This window comes from Hemiscyllium ocellatum, chromosome 9 (assembly GCF_020745735.1).
Source record: "Hemiscyllium ocellatum isolate sHemOce1 chromosome 9, sHemOce1.pat.X.cur, whole genome shotgun sequence".
NCBI lineage: Eukaryota > Metazoa > Chordata > Chondrichthyes > Orectolobiformes > Hemiscylliidae > Hemiscyllium > Hemiscyllium ocellatum.
In genome coordinates this window covers 46,516,585-46,541,745 of record NC_083409.1, presented here as the reverse complement: position 1 = coordinate 46,541,745, position 25,161 = coordinate 46,516,585, and the positions used below count along the sequence as shown (strand labels likewise).

General features: G+C 42.2%; 1 protein-coding gene across 1 annotated transcript in view; it reads right to left on the bottom strand.

Moving 5' to 3' along the window:
- LOC132818498 (uncharacterized) overlaps positions 1–25,161 on the bottom strand; it is an 82,810-nt gene that overhangs the window by 6,384 nt on the left and 51,265 nt on the right. Inside the window, exons 13-18 of the mRNA XM_060829558.1 lie at positions 23,672–23,877; positions 19,796–19,952; positions 14,145–14,291; positions 13,840–13,943; positions 10,713–10,865; positions 552–617 (exon numbers count right to left, since the gene is read on the bottom strand). Coding sequence (XP_060685541.1) covers positions 552–617; positions 10,713–10,865; positions 13,840–13,943; positions 14,145–14,291; positions 19,796–19,952; positions 23,672–23,877 — 833 coding nt within the window. The remainder of the gene's footprint in view (positions 1–551; positions 618–10,712; positions 10,866–13,839; positions 13,944–14,144; positions 14,292–19,795; positions 19,953–23,671; positions 23,878–25,161) is intronic.

Sequence of the window (25,161 nt, the reverse complement as noted above, 5' to 3'; positions counted from 1 at the left end):
CACAGGCAGACATGACAAGCCAGCTTGGGGTGCTGGCCCATTCTGCTATCAGGAGGTGACCTGCAGGAAACTGGCTCTTTCATACCACTATGGGGACTTGGAAGTGATTGGAAAATCCATGTGGCCTCTAACAATTGATCTTGAGATACCATTAACAGTCTGTTTCAAGAAAAATGGCTTGGGGTCAGGATGGAGACAGGGGACTGATATGCAGGCCGGCAGCCCAAAGTTCAATGCATGTCTGGCCATATTCCTGTTTCTGGTGGAGGCTAAACTCCATATTTCAAGCAGACTCAGAGTGGAAGGACAATGTGGTAAAACATTTTAAGAAAGGGATTTACAAATCTAAGGAATTAGTAGAATTTCATGATGTGATTCAAGAATCAGCTGATGTGTTTGCTCCTCAAATTCATATTATTTGTTAAAAAGCAACAGTCACTTCTGCTACTAAATAGTCACAGAGTTGCAACTCATCGCATTATACTTATCTATAGTGCTCATTTATTAGAATGATTATTCTTCTTTGTTCTCACTATGAGGTGTTTTCTTACTGCACAAAAAACAGCTATTCATTTTCGGTCTATGTAAATTCAGTCCATTTGTTGATGAGTGTAAGCCTGTTGATATAAAAAAATGAATAATGTGCCTTGTTAAACAAAATATTAATCATCACACCATCTGAGAATGTGCTGTAAAATGTTTCAATAGATTGCAACATGTTCTTTTCATCTTTCAAAAACTGAGTTTGTATCTAGTTCTGATAGGATGAAAATCCATTTGTCTGCCAGCTAAATGTGTTCCCAATGAACTGAATTTAAGCAACTTTAAGCAATTTTTCAGCTATTTACGATTAGGTTAGCTCATCTCGTTGGATGGCTGGTTTATGGTATAGAGTAATGCCAAAGGTATGGGTTCAATTCCCACAGTGGTTGAGGTTACCATGAAGGACTGTCCTTCTCAATCTCTCCCCTTGCCTGAGGCATAGTGACTCTCAGGTTAAACCACCACCAGTTGTCTCTATGATCTGGTAGAACTAAGGCAACTTTATCTTTATGTATTTACATTCAGCACCAAATGGTGTTATATTTTCAAATTCTCCACAAGACCGGACAAATTGGTAATAGAAGTATTCCATAAATATGTTTGATGGTGGTGGGTATGTGTTTTTCTCAGCTTAATGTTAAAGCATAATGTTGCCGTACAGTATAAGAAACTTTATTCTGACACTAGTCGTTGAAAAGGCAAATACTCTACATTGTAGTTTTGATATTCTGTGATGGCACAAAATTTCACCAAACATTTTAAAAATATGTTTTGTCTTTTGTTCAAGGTGTACACGCAGAAAACTTGATGCCATAAGTATTTTCTATATTCATTTATAGGTGTAATTTACCAATCACAATGCAATAAAAAATGTTTTCTTAGCTGGATAAACTGCCCTGTTATATTGTACTTTTATATAGGATATTTTACTTGGATTCAGCATCTCCAAACACTTTCTTCAGATCTATCCTCTATGAACCAAAGTGCATTTTTACCTGCTCATTATCTAGAAAATCAATAATTTGGAAGTGAACAGGATGTTTTGTTATTGGCAATGCAGGACATATAACCTATGAATTAAGCAATCTATCATACTGAAAATCAAGGTAAATTACAAATTCAGTAGAAAATAGTCTACACCTGCTTTACCATTCTCTATAATATGATGCATCTCCTTAGATAATCTCTAAATTCAGAATCATGGCTATTCTTTCGTGTAAAGTAAAATACAGTACTATAGTAGAATGACTGACTTAGTGCAATCTCTTGACTGACTTCAGACTCACCGTTCCACATAGTTACACTTTTTTGAAAGTTGTCTGAAATGAAGCTCCTTTTATTTAAAAAAAACAGAATTTCTAATTAAATGATCAGCCATATTTTGTCAGTTATGCCTACAGAACTTTGCTGTCCTTGTCTTAATCCCAAAAATCCCACTGCCCTATTACTCCTGTTATTTAAGCAGGTTGAATCTCTTGGAAATCTCTTGGCAACCGTAGAGACAGACGTCACTGTCAATCCGAGAGGCAGTCAGGTGTCTTCCGAGAGCCAATCAGAAATTGGCGTGAGAGGGATTGAAAGAGGTTTCTGGGGCAAATGGCGGGATTTGAGGATGGTGTGTTGCCTTACTGGTGCCACGATTAAGGATATTGCAGACAGAGTGCAGAAAATCCTCAAGGGCGAAGGTGATGAGTCAGACGTGGTGGTGCATGTTAACACAAATGATGTCGGGAAGAAGAGGAGGGACATTCTACAGCGGGACTTCGGAGAACTCGAAGAAGGCTGAAAAGCAGGACATCCAGGGTGGTTATCTCTGGTTCGCTTCCAGTTCCTCAGGCTAGAGAGGACAGAAACAGGGAGATAATGGACTTGAATGTGTGGCTGGGGAACTGGTGCAGGAAGCAAGGATTTAAATTCAAGGATCACTGGGATATGTTTAGCAGTAAGGATAAATTATACAAGAGGGATGGGTTGCACCTTAAATAGGTGGGGGACCAGCATTCTGACAGGTAGGTTTGCCACTGCAACACAGCTGCGTTTAAACTAAATATTGGGGGGGGGGCAGGGTAGGGGACAAACTGGAAGTTTAGAGGGAAGTTAAAGGGAAAGTTAGAACAAGAGAAGTCAAGAAGGACAACGGAATCAATGGAGCAGAAATCTCAAAAAAGGATCATGCTGTAAGGTCAAGTGAAATAGGGATTGATAGGAAGAGTGAGGGCAGTAACAAATTAAAAGTATTATATATGAATGCATGAAGCATTAGAAATAAGGTGGATGAGCTTGAGGCTCATTTGGAAATTGGCAGTTACGATGTGGGGATAACTGAGACATGGCTTCAAGTGGACAGGGCCTGGGAAATGAATATTCAAGGCTATACGTGCTATCGTAAGGACAGACTGACTGGCAGAGGGGGTGGAGTGGTCCTGTTGGTAAGGAATGATATTCAGTCCATTGCGCGGGGGGATCTAGAATCAGCAGATGTAGAGTCAGTATGGATAGAGCTGAGAAATTCTAAGGGTAGAAAGACCCTAATGGGAGTTATCTACAGGCCCCCAAACAGTAGCCTGGACGTAGTGTGTAAGTTGAATAAAGAGCTGAAATTGGCCTGTCGCAATGATATTACTACAGTTGTTATAGGGGATTTCAACATGGAGGTAGACTGGGAGAATCAGTATGGTACTGGACCCCAAGAAAGGGAGTTTGTGGAGAGCCTGCGAGATGGATTCTTAGAACATCTTGTGCTGGAGCCTACCAGGGAGAAAGCAGTTCTGTGCAATGAACCGGATTTGATCAGGGACCTCGAAGTAAAGGAGCCATTAGGACGTAGTGACCACAATACAATAAGCTTTAATCTGCAGTTTGAAAGGGAAAGGGTAGAATCGGAAGTGACAATATTTCAGTTGAATAAGGGGAACTATGGGGCTATGAGGGAGGAGCTGACCAAAGTTCAATGGTGCAATACCCTAGCAGGGATGGCAGTGGAACAACAATGGCAGGTATTTCTGGGTGTAATGCAGAAGATGCAGGATCAATTCATTCCAAAAAGGAAGAAAGATCCTAAGGGAAGGCAGGAGTGGCCGTGGCTGACGAGGGAAGTTAAGGACCATAAAAAGACAAAAGGGAAAAAGTATAACATAGCAAAGATGAGTGGGAAATCGGAGGACTGGGAAGCTTTTAAAGAACAACAGAGGATAATTAAAAAGGAAATACGCAAAGAAAAATTAAGGTACGAAGGTAAACTGGCCAAAAATAGAAAGGAGGATAGTAAAGGCTTTTTTAGGGATGTGAAAAGAAAAATAATGGTTAAGACTAAAATTGGGCCCCTGAAGACAGAAATGGGTGAATTTATTACGGGGAACAAAGAAATGGCAGAAGAGTTGAATTGGTACTTTAGATCTATCTTCACTGGGGAAGACATGAGCAATCTCCCAGATGTAATAGTGGCAGAAAGACCTGAACTGAAGGGGATTTATATTAGGCAGGAAATGGTGTTGAAGAGACTGTTAGGTCTGAAGGCTGATAAGTCCCTGGGACCTGATGGTCTGCATCCCAGGGTACTGAAGGAGGTGGCTCTAGAAATTGTGGATGCATTGGTGATCATTTTTCAATGTTCTATAAATTCAGGATCAGTTCCTGTGGATTGGAGGGTGGCTAATGTTGTCCCACGTTTTAAGAAAGGAGGGAGAGAGAAAACAACAGAGAATTATAGACCAGTTAGTCTGACCTTAGTGGTGGGAAAAATGCTGGAGTCAATATAAAGGGTGAAATTATGACACATCTGGATAGCAGTAACAGGATAGGTCAGAGTCAGCATGGATTTATGAAGGGGCAATCATGTTTGACTAATCTTCTGGAATTTTTTGAGGATGTAATTCTGAAGATAGACAAGGGAGATCCAGTGGATGTAGTATACTTGGACTTTCAGAAAGCCTTTGATAAAGTCCCACATAGGAGGTTAGTGAGCAAAATTAGGACAAATGGTATTAGGGGCAAAATACTGACATGGATTGAATATTGTTTGGCTGACAGGAAACAAAGAGTAGTGATAAACGGCTCCCTTTCGGAATGGCAGGCAGTGACCAGTGGTGTGCTGTAGGGATCAGTGCTGGAACTGCAGCTTTTTACAATGTACACTAAAGATATAGATGAAGGTATTAGAAGTAATATTAGCAAATTTGCTGATGGCACAAAGCTGGGTGGCAGGGTGAAATGTGAAAAGGATGTTAGGAGACTACAGGGTGACCTGGACAGGATAGGTGAGTGGACGGCTGCATGGCAGATGCAGTTTAATGTGGATAAATGTGTGGTTGCTGAAAATGTGTTGCTGGTTAAAGCACAGCAGGTCAGGCAGCATCCAAGAAACAGGAAATTCGACGTTTTGGGCCAGAGCCCTTCATCAGGAATGCGGAGAGTGTGCCAGGCAGGCTAAGATAAAAGGTAGGGAGGAGGGACTTGGGGGAGGGGCGATGGAGATGTGATAGGTGGAAGGAGGTCAAGGTGAGGGTGATAGGCCGGAGTGGGGTGGGGGTGGAGAGGTCAGGAAGAAGATTGCAGGTTAGGAGGGCAGTGCTGAGTTGAGGGAACCGACTGAGACAAGGTGGGGGGAGGGGAAATGAGGAAACTGGAGAAATCTGAGTTCATTCCTTGTGGTTGGAGAGTTCCCAGGCGGAAAATGAGGCGCTCTTCCTCCAACCGTCGTGTTGTTATGTTCTGCCAATGGAGGAGTCCAAGGACCTGCATGTCCTCAGTGGAGTGGGAGGGAGAGTTAAAGTGTTGAGCCACGGGGTGGTTGGGTTGGTTGGTCCGGGCGTCCCAGAGGTGTTCCCTGAAGCGTTCCGCAAGTAGGCGGCCCGTCTCCCCAATATAGAGGAGGCCACATCGGGTGCAGCGGATGCAATAGATGATGTGTGGAGGTGCAGGTGAATTTGTGGCGGATATGGAAGGATCCCTTGGGGCCTTGGAGAGAAGTAAGGGAGGAGGTGTGGGCGCAAGTTTTACATTTCCTGCAGTTGCAGGGGAAGGTGCCAGGAGTGGAGGTTGGGTTGGTGGGAGGTGTGGACCTGACGAGGGAGTCACGAAGGGAGTGGTCTTTGCGGAACGCTGATAGGGGAGGGGAGGGAAATATATCTCTGGTGGTGGGGTCCGTTTGGAGGTGGCGGAAATGACGGCGGATGATACGCTGTATACGGAGGTTGGTGGGGTGGTAAGTGAGAACCAGTGGGGTTCTGTCTTGGTGGCGGTTGGAGGAGCGGGGCTCAAGGGCGGAGGAGCGGGAAGTGGAGGAGATGTGATGGAGGGCATCGTCGATCACGTCTGGGGGGAAACTGCGGTCCTTGAAGAAGGAGGCCATCTGGGCTGTACGATATTGGAACTGGTGCTCCTGGGAGCAGATGCGGTGAAGACGAAGGAATTGGGAATATGGGATGGCGTTTTTACAGGGGACAGGGTGGGAGGAGGTGTAGTCCAGGTAGCTGTGGGAGTCAGTCGGTTTATAGTAGATGTCTGTGTTGAGTCGGTCGCCCGAAATAGAAATGGAAAGGTCTAGGAAGGGGAGGGAGGAGTCTGAGACAGTCCAGGTGAATTTGAGGTCGGGATGGAAGGTGTTGGTAACGTTGATGAACTGTTCAACCTCCTCGTGGGAGCACGAGGCAGCGCCGATACAGTCATCGATGTAGCGGAGGAAAAGGTGGGGGGTGGTGCCAGTGTAGTTGCGGAAGATGGACTGTTCCACATATCCTACGAAGAGACAGGCATAGCTGGGCCCCATGCGGGTGCCCATGGCAACTCCTTTAGTTTGGAGGAAGTGGGAGGATTGAAAAGAGAAGTTATTCAGGGTGAGGACCAGTTCAGTCAGTCGAAGGTGGATGTCAGTGGAAGGGTACTGGTTGGTGCGGCGGGAAAGGAAGAAGCGGAGGGCTTTGAGTCCTTCGTGATGGGGGATGGAGCTGTACAGGGACTGGATGTCCATTGTGAAGATAAGGCGTTGGGGACTGGGGAAGCGAAAATCATGGAGGAGGCGGAGGGCGTGGGTGGTGTCCCGAACGTAGGTGGGGAGTTCTTGGACTAAAGGGGACATACCGTACAGCCCAGATGGCTTCCTTCTTCAAGGACTGCAGATTCCCCCCAGACGTGATCGACGATGCCCTCCACCGCATCTCCTCCACTTCCCGCTCCTCCGCCCTTGAGCCCCGCTCCTCCAACCGCCACCAAGACAGAACCCCACTGGTTCTCACCTACCACCCCACCAACCTCCGTATACAGCGTATCATCCGCCGTCATTTCCGCCACCTCCAAACGGACCCCACCACCAGAGATATATTTCCCTCCCCTCCCCTATCAGCGTTCCGCAAAGACCACTCCCTTCATGACTCCCTCGTCAGGTCCACACCCCCCACCAACCCAACCTCCACTCCCGGCACCTTCCCCTGCAACCGCAGGAAATGTAAAACTTGCGCCCACACCTCCTCCCTTACTTCTCTCCAAGGCCCCAAGGGATCCTTCCATATCCGCCACAAATTCACCTGCACCTCCACACACATCATCTATTGCATCCGCTGCATCCGATGTGGCCTCCTCTATATTGGGGAGACGGGCCGCCTACTTGCGGAACGCTTCAGGGAACACCTCTGGGACGCCCGGACCAACCAACCCAACCACCCCGTGGCTCAACACTTTAACTCTCCCTCCCATTCCACCGAGGACATGCAAGTCCTTGGACTCCTCCATCGGCAGAACATAACAACACGACGGTTGGAGGAAGAGCGCCTCATCTTCCGCCTGGGAACCCTCCAACCACAAGGAATGAACTCAGATTTCTCCAGTTTCCTCATTTCCCCTCCCCCCACCTTGTCTCAGTCGGTTCCCTCAACTCAGCACTGCCCTCCTAACCTGCAATCTTCTTACTGACCTCTTCACCCCCACCCCACTCCGGCCTATCACCCTCACCTTGACCTCCTTCCACCTATCACTTCTCCATCGCCCCTCGCCCAAGTCCCTCCTCCCTACCTTTTATCTTAGCCTGCCTGGCACACTCTCCTCATTCCTGATGAAGGGCTCTGGCCTGAAACGTCGAATTTCCTGTTCCTTGGATGCTGCCTGACCTGCTGTGCTTTAACCAGCAACACATTTTCAGCTCTGATCTCCAGCATCTGCAGACCTCACTTTTTACTCATAAATGTGTGGCAAGAACAGGAAGGCAGATTACTACCTAAATGGAATCAAGTTAGGTAAAGGGGCAGTACAATAAGATCTAGGTGTTCTTGTACATCAGTCAATGAAAGCAAGCATGCAGGTACAGCAGGCGGTGAAGAAAGCTAATAGCATGCTGGCCTTCATAACAAGAGGAATTGAGTAAAGAAGCAAAGAGGTCCTTCTGCAGCTGTACAGGGCCCTGGTGAGACCGCACTTGGAAAACTGTGCACAGTTTTGGTCTCCAAATTTGAGGAAAGACATTATGGCAATTGAGGAAGTGCAGCGTAGGTTCACAAGGTCAATTCCCAGAATGGCAGGACTACCTTATGCTGAAAGATTGGAGTGACTGGGCTTGTATACACTTGAGTTTAGAAGGCTGAGAGGGGATCTGATTGAGACATATAAGATTATTAAAGGATTGGACACTCTGGAGGCAGGAAGCATGTCTTCGCTGATGGGTGAGTCCCGAACCAGAAAACACAGTTTAAAAATAAGGGGTAGGCCACTTAGAACAGAGTTGAGGAGAAACTTCTTCACCCAGAGAGTGGTGAGTGTCTGGAATGCTCTGCCCAGAAGGCTGTGGAGGCCAAATCTTTGGATACTTTCAAGAAAGAGTTGGATAGAGCTCTTAAGGATAGTGGAATCAAGGGTTTTGGGGATAAGGCAGGAACAGGATACTGTTTGAGGATGATCAGTCATGATCATAATGAATGGTAGTGCTGGCTCGAAGGGCAGAGGGGCCTACTCCTGCACCTATTGTCTATTGTCTATTGCTCACTGATGAATAGTGACTCCTTGTCAAGTAATGACCCAAGTTTGAAATTCTCACTCTTTCATTCCTACCAAGCCCTCACACTGTTCTATCTCTGCCAAACCTACATCTCTTATGATTCCTTGCTGCAATCTGATATCTTGCACATTCCAAATTTTAATTGCTCCATCATTGCCCAGACACACCTTCATCTCTCCAGTCTAAAACTCTGGAATTCCCTCCCCAACTCAGCAACAACAACTTTTACTTATATAGTGCCTTTGGAGTATTTTATTTTGTTAAAATGCTTCACAGGAATATCATCAGACAAAATTTGATATTGTCATATCTAAAAAGATTTTGGAATAGTTCACCAAAAACATGGTCAAAGAAGTAGGTTTTCAGGACTATCAAAGTGAGGAAATTGAGGTAGGAAGTTGTGTAGAACTAGGGAGGAAATTGTTAAGTTTAATGCTTGGCAGCTGAAAGCATGACTGCCAGTGGTGGAACTCAACAGGTCAGAACTGGAGATGCACAGATATCTCTATGGATGGTTAGGGTGAAGCAGATTACAGGGATGCAGATATTGCTATCTAGGCAAATGCAACAATAATTCCATACCAGCAACAACCCACATGCAGGCAGTAAGACACGCCAGTGGAATACAGAGGAACCTTGATTATCCCATCAAGATGGGTGGGCACTATTTCGTTTGGATAACTGATTATTCAGTTAACTGATTCAATGTCTCTCCTCTGGGTCTCTGAGTTTTCTGAAGTTTCCTTTTTCCTCGCTCTGCCTGCCTTGCTCCCTCTCTCTGTCTCAGGGTTTGTTTCTGAGCAGACACACACTTGTGTGTAAGGGACCTGCAGCATTGCTAAAGCCTCAGCGCCCCCCCTGCCATCAGTTCAATGAGATTGACACAGCGAACACTTGCTAAGTCTGCTCCCCTTTCAGGAGACTAAGCAGCAGCACACAGCGTGCGAGCCACAACCCCCTCCAACCCCTCTCACCGTCAGCGCCCCTGCCTGACCCCCAACCCCATCCAGGCCACCCCCCCAACCCTGCTCCCGTCCGCCCACCCCCACTATCCACCCTCCAACTCCATCCAAACCCTTTCCCAATCCATTCCCTCCCACCGTCCACCCCACAACCCCCTCCAAACTTGCTCCTCGTCTGCCCCCAACCCTGCTCCCCTCCGCCCTTGCCCCAACTCTGTTCAAACCCCCCTCCCTCCTCAACTCCATCCAAACTCAGCCCGTCTGCCAACCCCCAACCCCATCCAAACACACCCACTGTCTGCCCCCCGCCCAATGACCTCCCCCCACCCCAGCCCCTCTCCAGGCAGCTGGAGTGAACACCAACAGTAAGATTGCTGTTGCTTTTGGAGAGATTACCTAGGGACGGGAGGACTTTGGGTACACCTCTATGTGGAAATCCAGAGAAGGTGTGGGGAGACAGAGAGTGGGCAGTCAGTCATTTGGAGACAGTGCCTGGGCTGTCATCGATGATCAGGACTGTTCTCGGCAGCATTTCAGTGAGCCGAGTACATTTTTAATCATTGTAACCAAAAGACGCAATGAGTGTTGAAAACACCTCTTCGATGTAATGTTTCTATTGGGACCTTGAGATCTTCTTCAGATAATCTGAAATTCAGGTAATTGATATTTGGATAATTGAGGTTCCCTTGTAGTTGCCATCTTGATGGTTTCTTTCTGAATAATATTTGGCCAGAATATTTTAATGAATCCATACATGTTCTGTTCACTTACAAAATGATTTTTTTCCATGAATCAATTAAGTGGAATGTTCTTAAATATCTAGTTAAAAATCATACAACACCAGGTTATAGTCCAACAGGTTTATTTGGAAGTAGTAGCTTTCAGAGCACTGCTCCTTCAACATGTAACCTGATGAAGGAGGAGTGCTCTGAAAGCTAGTACTTCCAAATAAATCTGTTGGACTATAACCTGGTGTTGTGTGATTTTTAACCTTGTCCAACCCAGTCCAACACTGGCATCTCCACATCTTAAATACCTATTCAGTGAAATGGCTCAGATTCTCAATCAATTGCTTCTCCATAAATAGTTACCGAAATAACACGTTTTCTCTACATACTAAATATACTTCAACATTAAAACTGAATACTTTTCCAATCTGTGCTGTTATCTTTTGTTCCTATTTGCAAGTGAAGGCTCACCGTTAGTAATGTATAAATAAGTATTACCTTTATATGAACCTTTTAGCCATGTTCTGCTTGATTTGTGACCTTCTGAGTAACTTCGTCTATGATGAGTTGTTCTTGGTTTTTCCAAGAAACCTTGCTTTGCATATACAGATATTTGTGTATCAGAAAAAAATAGATCTTCCATTCTGTTGTCTGTAATAAAACAGTAATAAAATAAATTACTCGTTTATAATGAAACTGTTGAGAATTATAGAAACTAACTTCCATGTTACAATTATTGAGAGGTATATATATTTCTATATATTTAGTAACATGTCACATTGGTGAAATTGTGAATATGATGGCTTAAGCAGAATCATTTCTGAATTGTAAATTGCAAGCCTGGTATCTTGCAAATTCTTGTATGTCTCATGGGAAAAGGCAGAAATTTCCATTGGGATAATCAAACCAAGAGTTAAACAATAAAATACCTCATGAAATAAAAACTCTGGTGCTGTTACCAAGCTATGTTGCCTAATACGTTGTGGAAGATGTAGGAGAGCCAAAGGTCAAAGGTAAGTGCAGATTTATCTGTACCATTTGTACAATGTTTTGGGAATGCAAATGTAGCTGGAAATATGATTAGAGAGCAATAAAAGGTAAAGAGAAATTACCACAGCAGTTGTATAAATTATATTTGTTTCATTTTCTTTGCCTTTAGATAATACAAAGTGAGATGCCATTCAGGTGAAAGAGAACAGAAGAGAATGAACGAATGAAAATTGCTTTCCATATCTATCCAACCAGCTGCATTCTCACCCAAGCCACCATTCACTTGTTTACACTTAGCAGCCCAGAGAAATTCATCTTGAAAAAGAGTATAGTTCTGAAAACAATTTTGTACTGGATAAGTTACAATACATAATGGTTCTGGAGGAATCAGAACTGATACAGATAGTTGATGTCTTTTCTATAGGGAATGGTATGGTCTGTACATTGTTGAAAGAATAATTTCTAATTGGTGACTTTTTCATTTGTTGTAGTTTTGTACTGTGTTGTTTCTTCATTCCTGTTATTCTTCTGCTTCCTAATAAAAATATAGGGGCGCCATAATGCAAAGCTGGGAAGGAAAAGAGTTCCCTGCCTGCAACTAATAGACAACTTGCAGAATCCTTTGTTTGCACAACTGGAAGAGCATTCTTCTTATGACTTCAGCCAATGTTTGTAGTCCCATAATTGTGACTGTGATCACCTCCTGATTTGAGAGTTCACATGGGCAGTTTTAAGTTAAATCAATTGGTAAACCAAATTTTTTGGGTCAGCTAACTGCTTACATTCCCCAGTCACTTCTCCTGAAATGCAGCAAATATTTTAAAATATTTAGTCCCGGTACATGCTTATGCTACCAATTCCAGTTCCTTAGAACAGAACTGCTTCATAAAGTATTTTGTACTCCACAAGCATGATTTTCCCATTTTCAGATGACTCATGAGGGCAGTGGTGTTGAATGTCAATTAACTTGACACCTCAATTTTCAAGAAAATATGACTGACTGTGTGCTAAACAGAGGTCAGAGGTTTCTTGGTCCTAAAGATCATGTGTCATGGCTTACTCCTTATAGGATGCAAAGGCAAGAAGGTGGCTTTTCTTTTGCTTCTCACAGATGGGACTCACAGGGAGGTGGGTTGGAGGGGTCAAAGGCAAAGAAGCAGGTAGGTTTCAGTGGGTATCACATTGTCCCTCCAATTTCCCCAGATCGGGGAAATTGGAGACCACTCCCTTAATCTGACAGATCACTTTGGTTACACAGTCAGGAATCTAGCCACTTTTCATGTCTAATGGGAAGGCAGGTTATCTGTGAAACTTCAAGTTGAGGCTTTCCCCCCACCAAATGTATAATTTGACAACTTAGGAACCTTTATTGATGGCATGTTGGTCGATCATCTTGCTCAAAAATTAATTGATGAGGTGGTGAAAGGATGATGAGTTTCTGCCTACGGACAACTTGCCTAATTATAACTTCCTCTACTTGCCTCTAAGGAGGGTAAAATGCTGCCTTAACTTTCAAAAAATGTCCTTTGCAGTACAAAGTAAATTATCACTGTAACAATATTGGCATCTACCAGATAGTATGGAAAGTTTTCCAGGTATGTTGTGTCTAAAAAAAACAAGTCAAATCCAACCTGGTCAACTCCCACACCATTAGTCTAGTCTCGATCATCAGTAAAGTGATGGAAGGTGTCATCGAGAGTACTATCAAGCAACACCTGCTCAGCAATAATCTGCTTACTGATGCCCAGTTTGGGTTCAGCTAGGGCTCCTCCACTCCTGACCTCATTACAGCCTTGGTTCAAACAGCTGAGGTGAGAGTGACAGCCCTTGACATCATGGCCTCATTTGACCAAGTGTGGCATCAAGAGACACTTGCAAAACTGGAATCAATGGGTAACAGTGAGCAAATTCAAGACTGGGCCTCAGTGCTTTCTTTCTCATTGACTCCAAAATTAAACATCACCCTTACTTCCAAAAGCCCTTTGCTATTTATAGGTCTTCATTGCTTCCTAGCATTAGCTGCTACCAGCTTTCTCTCTTTACCTGTTTCCAAGCTGTCCTAGCTCCAGTATTACCCTGCATGTCTTCCCCTGCAATCTATCCCTATGGCAACTTGGAAACATGAGATGTCCCAGACAAAGATTTCAATTAATACACCTTCCAAAATATATCTTTGATTCTACATGTGTCCTACATTAACCACTTATGAAGACATCTGAAGATACCTCATCTTGACTAAGACTCAGAAAGGGGCCACCTGTTGTTTAAGTATTTCCCACTTCTACCTCTCACCTTACTACATAAACACAGGCCATTCTTTGGATTATAATTATTTTAGGTTGGTTTACCAACTTCCCACGAGGTGCTCCATTATCTTACTTTTAAAAACTTAAAAGTTATAATCTTAAAACATGCAAATCATGAAATTAGACATTTTTGCAAAACATATGGTCATAATAAACAGACCCACATTTTTCATAAATACACTCTAATATTATTAATAATTTTACTTTGGAGATGAAAATTTCTCACTATGGCATGATCTGGTTCAATATAGTTTATGTTTGAAAATGTACAACCTGTATGGCAAATCTAAAAGGGCATAAGATAACATGGAAGAGTTTAAAGCACTCACTTAGTTTTAGATTTGAAGCATCTTCATCTCCTCTTAGCCAACTACAGGATCTTCTTTTTAGGCTGTTTAAGAAATTCGTGGTTAACTTAACATCTTCCTCACATCTGTTGTTTAAAAGAAAATGCGTTAAATGTAAAATAAGTGTAAAAACTTTATATGAAGAGAATTAATTCCATAATCAAAATATTCATCTGCAGACACTGTTGAAATAAAATTGTTACTATCCATTAAGATTCATTGTTGTAAACTTAATAAACAGACCCACATTTTTCATAAATACGCTCTAATATTATTAATAATTTTACCTTGTAGATGAAAATTTCTCACTATGGCACGATCTGGTTCGATATCTTTGTCTCTGTGATGGAGATACATTGGACAACTTTGAAAGATTTTCCTCTAGTGATTGCTTGAATTTTGAAACTTCATTTTGCAGCTCCAAGACTTCTTCACTTTGGTAAAGAAATAAGTAGATTAATAAATCTCTTTGCACGAGTACATTAACAGCATTACATCTTGAGGAAATGGTAATAAGTACATTTTATATGTAGTTGACAATCTTTAAACCTTTGGGACTCCCTTTTGTACTTGTCCACCTCAAATCTGCACATCCACAATGAAAAGGCAGAGTGCACTGCGCAATAGAATTTAACACCAGTAACACATTTAGAATAAATCTTCCTGTTCACTAGATAAAAACATCAGGCTAAATCGTACATTTTTTTTGTCCAAGTCTGAATGGCATTGAGTTTATTTGAGATTTTCTTGCCAAGAGGCTGCGGGATTTCTTAGCCCTATTTCACCAAACCTGCCTCATTAATTACCTACGCAACCATAAGGTGTCTCTCATGTCTGATTTCTGCGCCATCTTGCCACATGCTGTTTCTAAAACAACTTGCCAGTCAGCAGGTATTCCAGGATTCGCTCGCCTTTCTTGCATCTACACAATCTTTAAAAGTCCATTGTATACCTAGACAAACACTGTCAGTATGAATCTGCTGTGGGTCATTCCTGATATTTGCCCTGGACATGGCAGGCAAGTGGAATTCAGTGTACTATTTTGTAGGCAGGGTGCTGTTGGATGCGATGGTGCCCAGGAAGGTCTTCCTCAACCCCCATGACCAGCAATAGACATCACAACACCAGACTCACATGGTGGTCTTGGTCTGAGGTGGCGACTCAGAATAAGGCCGTCCCAATGCATGGAGGAATTTCCAGCAGGGTAGGAAGGAGATCGATGTCTTTCTCAACTCTGCTGTCTAAGATCTAACATTTCCTCTCTGATATCTCACATTCACTTGATTTCTCCCTTTGTACTCACCTCCCACCAATGCTCATGTTCTACCATTCTATCTTGCCCTACTTGCTCTCACACCTAACTCCGACAGCATTAAACCTGCATGTCCTCTGCACTGCCTGCTCATTTGCTTGGGACTCACTTGCACCAAAATCAACAGCTTTGCCACCTACTTTGATCTGCTTAATCCCTATCTCTTTCTCATTCCAGGAGATAAACAGCTCATGGTAGGGCATATAAAGTCAAGTCAAGGCTTCCATCACCCCTTATTTGGAGAGGATCCTGATTCTGCCCATCCTGACCATACTCTGGACTTGTATCTGAGCGGCCCTTAACGTAATGTGCTAGAATCCCTAAGCAAAGGCTATCCTCGTTGTCTGGACTGAGACCCACTGACAATTGTGACAAACTTTCAGGCTTTGTCTCCACCATCCCACTGACCTTTCACAATTACACCCCACCTGCATTCACCTATCACCTTCCCAGCTACCTTCCCCCCATTTATCTCTCAGCCCCCTTCCCCCTCCACATTCCTGATGAAGGACTTATGCCCAAAGTGTCAACTCTCCGTTCCTTGAATGCTGCCTGGCCTACTGTGCTTTTCCAGTGCCACACTTTTCGAGTCTGCACTGAACAGCAAGAGAGGAGAGTAACATAAGCCTGAAAGGAAAATTCACAAAAAAGCAAGGGCAGGCAATGCAAGGCATCAATGCTGTCAGCATTGCATTAATTCAAAACTCAAAACAGTTGGTGAAGAAATGGACCTGGAGCTGGGTGCTGACAGTGACCTTATTGGAGCATTACAATGATAGTGACTGGTGCAGCACTGCACTGATGTGCTGAACTGTAAGGTGAATTGGAAATGAAGCTGGCAGATGTTGGATACTAGTATCCATGAAGCAGGGGTGCATTTGGCAGTACCCATGGAATATACCTTGAGATCTTGGTGCCAGATTTCCAACATGGACTCCATTTGGAATAACCGATGAGCTGAATCTGCTTGGTTTCTTTGTCATATTTTACTAATGTCTATCTTCTTTGGTGAGTGGAAAATCGGGGATTATGATTATCAAATAAAAGGCTTGGTGGGAATGTTACTTCCTCAAAATTTGTAGGGGTTGACAGGGACAACTATATAAAATTCAACATAAAGCATGCAGGGGTGGGATGGGGGGATATCCTGACTTTCAGGCACAAGTTATGACTACCTCTCAAGGTTCCAATGTCTCTTTCTCAGCCACCTCCTCCAGTATAGTGGTGAAGCAACTGCCTTTAAATGGTATTTCCTGGTTTGCCATGCTAGTGCACAGCCAGTGTTTAAAGGTAGCATCTGCAACCTCTATGCCAAAGATCCCGGCAGTGGCGAGCACTTCTCCCTCTTCATAATTCAATGAGAAGAGCACTGTGGTTGCTGGATGCATAATTAAAGAATTGAACAGAGAAAGATTGTTGGAGAAAAACTGCCATACGCCATGGCAGGAAATGACACAGCCAATGACACAGCCAAAATATGGGAAAATTCAGCCTTTAAAGTTGAGCAAATGAAAGGGGAAAGTTGGGAAGAAGAATAAAAAGGATAGTTTGTGATAGGGTGGAGGGTAGGAGAGATTAAGTGACAAAAGGTTTCATGGTGAAAAATCAAAAGGAATAACAATGGGACAAGTAAAAAAAAGTGTGCCAAAGATCCCGGCAGTGGCGAGCACATAGGAGAAATACGAATTGGCAGGATAGAAGTCATCCAAAAGCAAACTACAGGATTTAAGAAAGAAATGAGAGAAAAAGATCAGCAAAACAAAATGAGGGCAGGGGTTAAGGTCTATAGTTTTTGAACACAATATTGAGTCCAGAGGCTGTTAAGTGCAGTTCCTTAGACTTGTGTTAATCTTTATTGGAACTCTGCAGAAGGCTAAGCAGAAAAAGATCAGAGAGGGTGCAAGATAGATAAATTTGTACACCATTTGTACAGTTTTTTTGTTACCTTTTTTCTCACTTTGAGCAGAAAACTTTCATGTTTATCTGCATCCTGTTTTAGTTGCTTGTGCAGTGAACTCACATATTTTGTTTGTTTAACTCAACCTATAATGTCTGGACTACCTAGTCGATTTCTATTACAGCCCTTGGTTTGGTGGAATTTATAAATCTGATCAGTTTAATGGATTTTCTTAAGTCATTGATGCCTATTGGAAAAGTAGTGGTCTCAACTTTGAACTTTGGGATATTCCACTAACTACTCACCCATTGAGCATGGCTTATGTTGTTTTCAACACTCGAGCAAATTTTTCATCCATTGTTGTGTTTTTGACCTGAATTTCCACAGTTTTAAGTTTATCTATTAATGGATGTAGGTTTACTCTCTGACCTGGAAGGTTCGTTTTCAGACGTTTGTCACCATTTTAGGTAACATCTTCAGTGAGCCTCCATGTAGCCTGCTTTCTATTTATGTGTTTGGGTTTCCTTGGGTTGGTGATGTCATTTCCTATGGTGACGTTATTTCATATGGTGATGTCATTTCCTGTTTTTTTTCAGAGGTTGGTAAATGAGATCCAAGTCAATGTGTTGGCTCATAGAGTTCCGGTTGGAATGCCATGCTTCTAGGAATTCTCATGTGTGTCTCTGTTGGCTTGTCCTAGGACGGATGTGTTGTCCTAGTTGAAGTGGTGTCCTTCCTCATCCGTATGTAAGGATACGAGTGAGAGTGGGTCATGTCTTTTTGTGGTTAGTTGATGTTTGTGTATCCTGGTAGCTAGTTTTCTGCCTGTTTGACCAATGTAGTGTTTGTTACAGTTCTTGCAAGGTATTTTGTAAATGGCATTAGTTTTGTTTGTTGTCTGTATAGGGTCTTTCAAGTTCATTAGCTGCTGTTTTAGTGTGTTGATGGATTTGTGGGCTACCATGATCCAAGGGGTCTGAGTAGTCTGGCAGTCATTTCTGAGATGTCTTGATGTCGGGGAGAGTGGCTAGGGTTTCTGGATGTGTTTTGTCTGCTTTTTGGGTTTGTTGCTGAGAAATCGGCGGACTGTGTTAATTGGGTACCTGTTCTTTTTGAATACACTGTATAAGTGATTTTCCTCTGCTCTTTGTAGTTCCTCTGTGCTGCAGTGTGTGGTGTATACAGTTTATACAGTGTATTCAAAAAGAACGGGTACCCAATGAACACAGTCCACCGATTTCTCAGCAACAAATCCACACAAGCAGACAAAACACGTCCAGAAACCCTAGCCACTCTCCCCTACATCAAAGACATCTCAGAAATGAGTGCCAGACTACTCAGACTCCTTGGCGTCATGGTAGCCCACAAACCCACCAACACACTAAAACAGCAGCTAATGAACTTGAAAGACTCGAAACGGACAAGCAAAACTAATGCCATTTACAAAATACCTTGCAAGAACTGTAACAAACACTACATTGGACAAACAGGCAGAAAACTAGCCATCAGGACATGGGAACATCAACTAGCCACAAAAAGACATGATCTATTCTCACTTGTAAGGATACATACTTACATGTATGTAAGGATACATACATCCATATGTATCCTTACAAATGGATGAGGAAGGACACTACTTTGGCTAGGACAACACATACATCCTAGGACAAGCCAAACAGAGACACGCATGATAATTCCTAGAAGCATGGCATTCCAATCGGAACTCTATCAACAAACACATTTGACTTGGATCCCATTTATCATCCGCTGAGAAAAAGATTAGGAAATGACATCACCACAGGAAATGACATCACCAACCCAAGGAAACCCAAACACATAAATAGAAAGTGGGCTACACCACTAGTGCTTCACCTGGAGGCTCACTGAAGATGTTACCTAGTATGATGACAAAACATCTGAAAACAAACCTTCCAGCTCAGCGAGCATACCTGCATCCTGAACCTCAACATGAGCTATAAATCTTCTCAAAACTTGCTTTACCTATTAATCTTAGAGTGTAAATTATCAAATACCTTTCGGCAGTTCAATTGCATGGGGTTGAGTGCTTGCAATTTGAGGTCCTAGTTAGAAAATGAGTTAAATTTTGGGATTTTTTTGTGCTTTCCTAAAACGTTGTTAAATTTGGAAGAGACAGAAAATTAGATATTCAAATGTAGATATTGGACTGTAATACACAAAACATGACCTACAAATTTCAAAGCGTCTTCAAGGAATTTTAAAATAATTTAAGCATTACGTAAATAAATTTACACATGCAATATTACATTGTATTTGTTTTTCGGTAAGTTATGTTACATAAAAACAGCAAGTGATAGAGATCTATCTACTGTAATTTGATGGATGGCTTTTATATGTATTAATAAATATTAAGCCTCATATTTAGAACTTTTATTACATTTTTATCAAGTATGAATCTAACAGGAAAATGTGTTAACCTTGCAAATTAATTTTAACTGCAAGCATCTTCCATGGACTGAGCATTTGAAAAATCTCAGAACCAATTGTATAGAGATAAATTTCTAGTTAAATAAATATTTAAAATTAATGCAACCTTTGCTCAGTGGCACTTAGTAAACTATTGATTCACTCACCTCGGAATACTTATAACAATTGAAATGTAAATGGCTCATATCCAATTAACATTTGCTCATAAAGTAAATATAATTTATCTTTATTTACTTTAAGCTTATGTATAATCTTTCACTTACTTTTTTGTAGAGCATGATTGAGATAAGTCTTTATTTTCTTTTTCGCCACAATTAGTCTGCTGTAGCAATGTTTTGGATTTACACTGTTGAGGGATTGGTAGTGGTATATGATCTTCTGAGCTCTCAGTGAGAAGGTCCAAGTCTGGGGAACAATTTCCTGCAATAATCATTTCAAATGCAAGGTTTGATTATCAGTAATAGATAATAGTAATATTGTATATAATAATTTGGGAATTAATATAATGCTGATTCGTCATGCCTCCAGATTACCATCTTAAAGTTAAGTGAACAAGATATGTGACAATTAATTATGTTTTTGAAACTTTTGGGCTCTTTTCCATTTCTCTTTCGATCACTGCGCACCACTCTTGTGTTGAATAGCTGGATTGATAATCTATTTTAAAATCTATGCCTACTCTATTCTAGTTGATATGACTTATTTATTACTTTTTTATCATGGTGGCAAAGTTTAATTGTTAAGGTGCAAAACTAAAAGATGTTCTTTCAAGCACAGTAAGAATTAGTGTTTAGTAAATTACAGAGGAAAGAATAGAATAACACCAATACACTTTCTCTTAACACTTGCAGTTACTAAATTATGTAACATGAACTAACCACATTTATGTTGCTTTACCTATAAAGTATTAAAAGTAATAAAATTAATTACTATTACAATCTCCAAGAAAATTCCTTCAAGATATCACTGTCGCAAAACAGAATAGCTTGAAATAATCAAATTAAGCTTATAATTAAACCTGCTGATATTCTCGGCCAAATTTTCAATTGAAATTGAGATCGAGATTGGAAGTGGGCCAACCCATTTTTCCCAACCAAAATCCTGATCTTAGCAATTTCAATTTATTTTACCCATTGAGATGTCACACTGATATTTTTAATCAATGTAATCAGATGTGTGACACACCTCTGGAGCAGCTGGATTTGAATCTGAGAAGCGTCAGATTCAGCCCGGAGGTAAGGACACTACCAAAGCACCAGAGGTCTCTCAAGAAATTTAAAAAAAACAGGACTGGATTGGGATCACCTTACTGGCAGATAACTAGTTATTAAGGCTCTATTCCAAGATGAGCAGGATTCCATATTTAAAATTCGTAATTCCCAACCCACTCCACTAATCCACCTGAGGGGCTGCTGATCTGCAAGTGCTGGAGGGCTGGTTAAAGGCCATTCAGTGCCAGAGCCCATCTGCTGTTCCTGATTGGATGGCTAGATCATTCCTAAGGGAAGAAACTGCAAGGTGCTATCAATTCAAGACTAAAGCAGCAGCCTTTGTGCTAACAGTGGATGGACTATAAGTTTTTAAAGGCCTGACAATGATGGATAGTGCACAGTCATTCTTCAAATTGTCCACTTGCTTCCAAAACGAAAGAGAGTTGCGGTCTCAAGAATACCTAATCAGCATTTCTACCTAGATCCAAGGCCCATTTAACAAACATTGTTACTGAGATTGCTTTGCATGGGTAAGGGTCTAAGAATCTGTGAAAAGTCATAGACCAAGTTAGTCTGACAGGACCTGAGACAGAGAGAGAGGGAGAGAGAGAGAGAGAGAGAGAGAGAGAAAGAATAAGAGAGACAGAGAGAGAGAGAGAGACAGAGAGCAGCTCAGGCATCAAGATGCTGTGGTTCACCGCAGAGAAACATAAGTGGGAGATTGTGTTTGGATTGAAAAGAGGAAAAGACCTTCACCATGAAAACTAGCTTGGAGATTAGAGGTTCCTTGGCTGAGAAAAGAAAAGAATAGAAAATAAAATAAACCTGGACAGTAAAAAATCATCTTAGACTGATTCCAAGAGTTTAAAGTTGATTAAAATGACAGTGTAAAGTATATCCAAAAAGAAATTGCTTTTGGTCCTTTGTTGCAATAAAAGTCTTCAAGCATGAAATCTTGTTGTCTTATTCTTTCAGCTATTAACTGGAAGTTCAAATTTCTATTTATAATTTATCAGTCTCTACAGAGATTGTGATAGTTTTCAGTTTTGACTGGAATATATATGTAGGTTAACTTTAATGATTCAAACTATATGTCAAAAACAATCAAAATGATTGGATGAGAATGTAGAAGGCATGGTTAGTCAGTTTGTGGACGACACCAAAACTTGTGGCATGGTAGACACTGAAGAAGATTTTCTACGATTACAAAGTGATCTTAATCAAATGGGTCAATGGGCTGAAAAATGGTAGATGAAGTTCAATCTGGATAAATGTGAGATATTGCATTTTGATAAAACAAACAAGGGTAGGGCTTTTAACAAGTAATTGTAGGGCATTGGGTAGTATTGCCGAACAGAAGGATCTGGGCTTTAGGTACACATTTCTTTGACGTTTGTGTCACATTGAGACAAGGTGGTTAAAAAGGTGTTTGGCATGCTTGCTCAGTCCTTTGGGTAGAGGAATTGGGAGTCATATTGAGGTTGTAAAAGACATTGGTGAGGTCACTTCTGGAATATTGTGTCCACTTCTGGTCGCTCAGTTATAGGAAGGATATTATTAAGCTGCAGCAGGTTCAGAAGAGATTTACCAGGATGTTGCTAGGTATGGAAGGTTTGAGTTATAAAGAAAGGCTCGATAGGCCGGGACCTCTTCCACTGGAGTGTAGGAGGTTGAGAGATGACCTTATAGAAGTTTATAAAGTAATGAGCAGTATAGATGAAGTTAATAGTAGCTATCTTTTCCCTACAATGGGGGATTTCAAGAATAAGGAGCATATTTTTAAGGTGAGAGGAGAGAGATTTAAAAAAGACATAAGGTGCAATGTTTTACACAGAGGGTGGTTCACGTGTGGAATGAATGTCCTAAGGAAGTGGTGGCTGTGAGTAAAATTACAGTGTTTAAAAGACATTTGGAGAAGTACATGAATAGGAAAGGTTTGGAGGGATATGGGCCAGGATCAGGCAGGTTGGGCTAGTTTAGTTTGGGATTATGTTCGGCATGGACTGGTTGGGCCAAAGGGTCTGTTTCCGTGCTGTATGATTCTAAATGTTCCAAGTTTTGTTTTCCATTACCTAAAAAGAAATAAGGCTGAATCCTACATTTATTTCGATAAGTGCCAGTCAAATTGAGTTTTTTGGAGGATTCTATTCAGAGGATTTCTTGCCAAATCTTATCGAATTTGTCTCATTAACTACCTAACCCCTGTAGGGTAGTGTTGCCCTCATTTGATTCTGTCCTCATATTATCATGCGCTGTTCCAGGAATAACTACTCGCTGTGAGCCTCCAGGTCGTTCCCATGAGCTGGGTGTGTGTCCCTGAGCACACAGGATCCTTGTAGCAGCATTACAATGATAGTTGCAGTTCTGGGTGCACAATGAAGTGGCAAACCACATTTTAAGTGGATTAGAGATGAGTTGTGACAGTTCTCAGAGATTAGATTAGATTAGATTCCCTACAGTGTGGAAACAGGCCCTTTGGCCCAACAAGTCCAGAGGCTGTCACATATTGTATTTGATGTCTATGGACATCATTGGGCTAGTACATGGAGTGTGCTATAAGATGTTGGTGCTCAGTGCCCAAAGATCTTTTGAAGTAGTGGCCAACTAAAGTCACTGAGTATTTGCTCTGAATTCCATGTTGAGAACTGTAAACACTCAGTTTGTTTGGCACATTTGAAAAGATAGCAAGTTGAATATTAATGAGTTGAGTTGTTTCACAAGCTATAACCCCCTGAATCGGCAAATCACCACTGCCCCTCGAGAAACTCACTACCTCTCGTTAAGTGCAAGAAAGGTCCAGTGATTTACTCTTGAAGTTGAGAGGGGCCTTGCCAGATTCCACATACAGATTTACCACAAATCTTGCCATAGCCATTATCATTCAGAATCGTATAAGATTTCATCGATAGACTCATTTTGTTTTATTACCTGCAGCTGCTGAGAAGTCTGTTACACCAATGATGGGTTCATGCCACTTCAATGGATTGGTACAGCCAGATGTATCTGCCAACTGAAGTAACTGTCTTACTTTGTTATCATTTTCCATTATATTTTCAGTTGTGTGGGTTGATTCATTGCTTCCATTATGTAATCCTTTCTTACAGGAATGCATATTTTCACAAACATTTGAGTATCTGAAGAGTTTCAAAAATTAAATTTAACAAAAGAAAGCATATTAACATATAATTAATGCGGAACCACGTAAAACTTTGAAAGATTATAAATACTAATTTTGACCTCATTTATTCATAGCTGCAAATGTGTTGCTGGTCAAAGCACAGCAGGTTAGGCAGCATCTCAGGAATAGAGAATTCAACGTTTCGAGCATAAGCCCTTCATCAGGAATAAAAGAGAGAGAGCCAAGCAGGCTGAGATAAAAGGTAGGGAGGAGGGACTAGGGGGAGGGGCGATGGAGGTGGGATAGGTGGAAGGAGGACCTGGGGGGTGCAGTGAGAGAGGGACTCACTGAAATCCTTGTAGAGGGAGGAAGAGAGCTTCTTCAAGGAAGGCATCCTTGTAAGAGGATTCGCAGTAGGTTAAAATCTTCGAGTAAAAAATGAGGTCTGCAGATGCTGGAGATCACAGCTGCAAATGTGTTGCTGGTCAAAGCACAGCAGGTTAGGCAGCATCTCAGGAATAGAGAATTCAACGTTTCGAGCATAAGCCCTTCATCAGGAATAAGAGAGAGAGAGCCAAGCAGGCTGAGATAAAAGGTAGGGAGGAGGGACTAGGGGGAGGGGCGATGGAGGTGGGATAGGTGGAAGGAGGACCTGGGGGGTGCAGTGAGAGAGGGACTCACTGAAATCCTTGTAGAGGGAGGAAGAGAGCTTCTTCAAGGAAGGCATCCTTGTAAGAGGATTCGCAGTAGGTTAAAATCTTCGAGTAAAAAATGAGGTCTGCAGATGCTGGAGATCACAGCTGCAAATGTGTTGCTGGTCAAAGCACAGCAGGTTAGGCAGCATCTCAGGAATAGAGAATTCAACGTTTCGAGCATAAGCCCTTCATCAGGAATAAGAGAGAGAGAGCCAAGCAGGCTGAGATAAAAGGTAGGGAGGAGGGACTAGGGGGAGGGGCGATGGAGGTGGGATAGGTGGAAGGAGGACCTGGGGGGTGCAGTGAGAGAGGGACTCACTGAAATCCTTGTAGAGGGAGGAAGAGAGCTTCTTCAAGGAAGGCATCCTTGTAAGAGGATTCGCAGTAGGTTAAAATCTTCGAGTAAAAAATGAGGTCTGCAGATGCTGGAGATCACAGCTGCAAATGTGTTGCTGGTCAAAGCACAGCAGGTTAGGCAGCATCTCAGGAATAGAGAATTCAACGTTTCGAGCATAAGCCCTTCATCAGGAATAAGAGAGAGAGAGCCAAGCAGGCTGAGATAAAAGGTAGGGAGGAGGGACTAGGGGGAGGGGCGATGGAGGTGG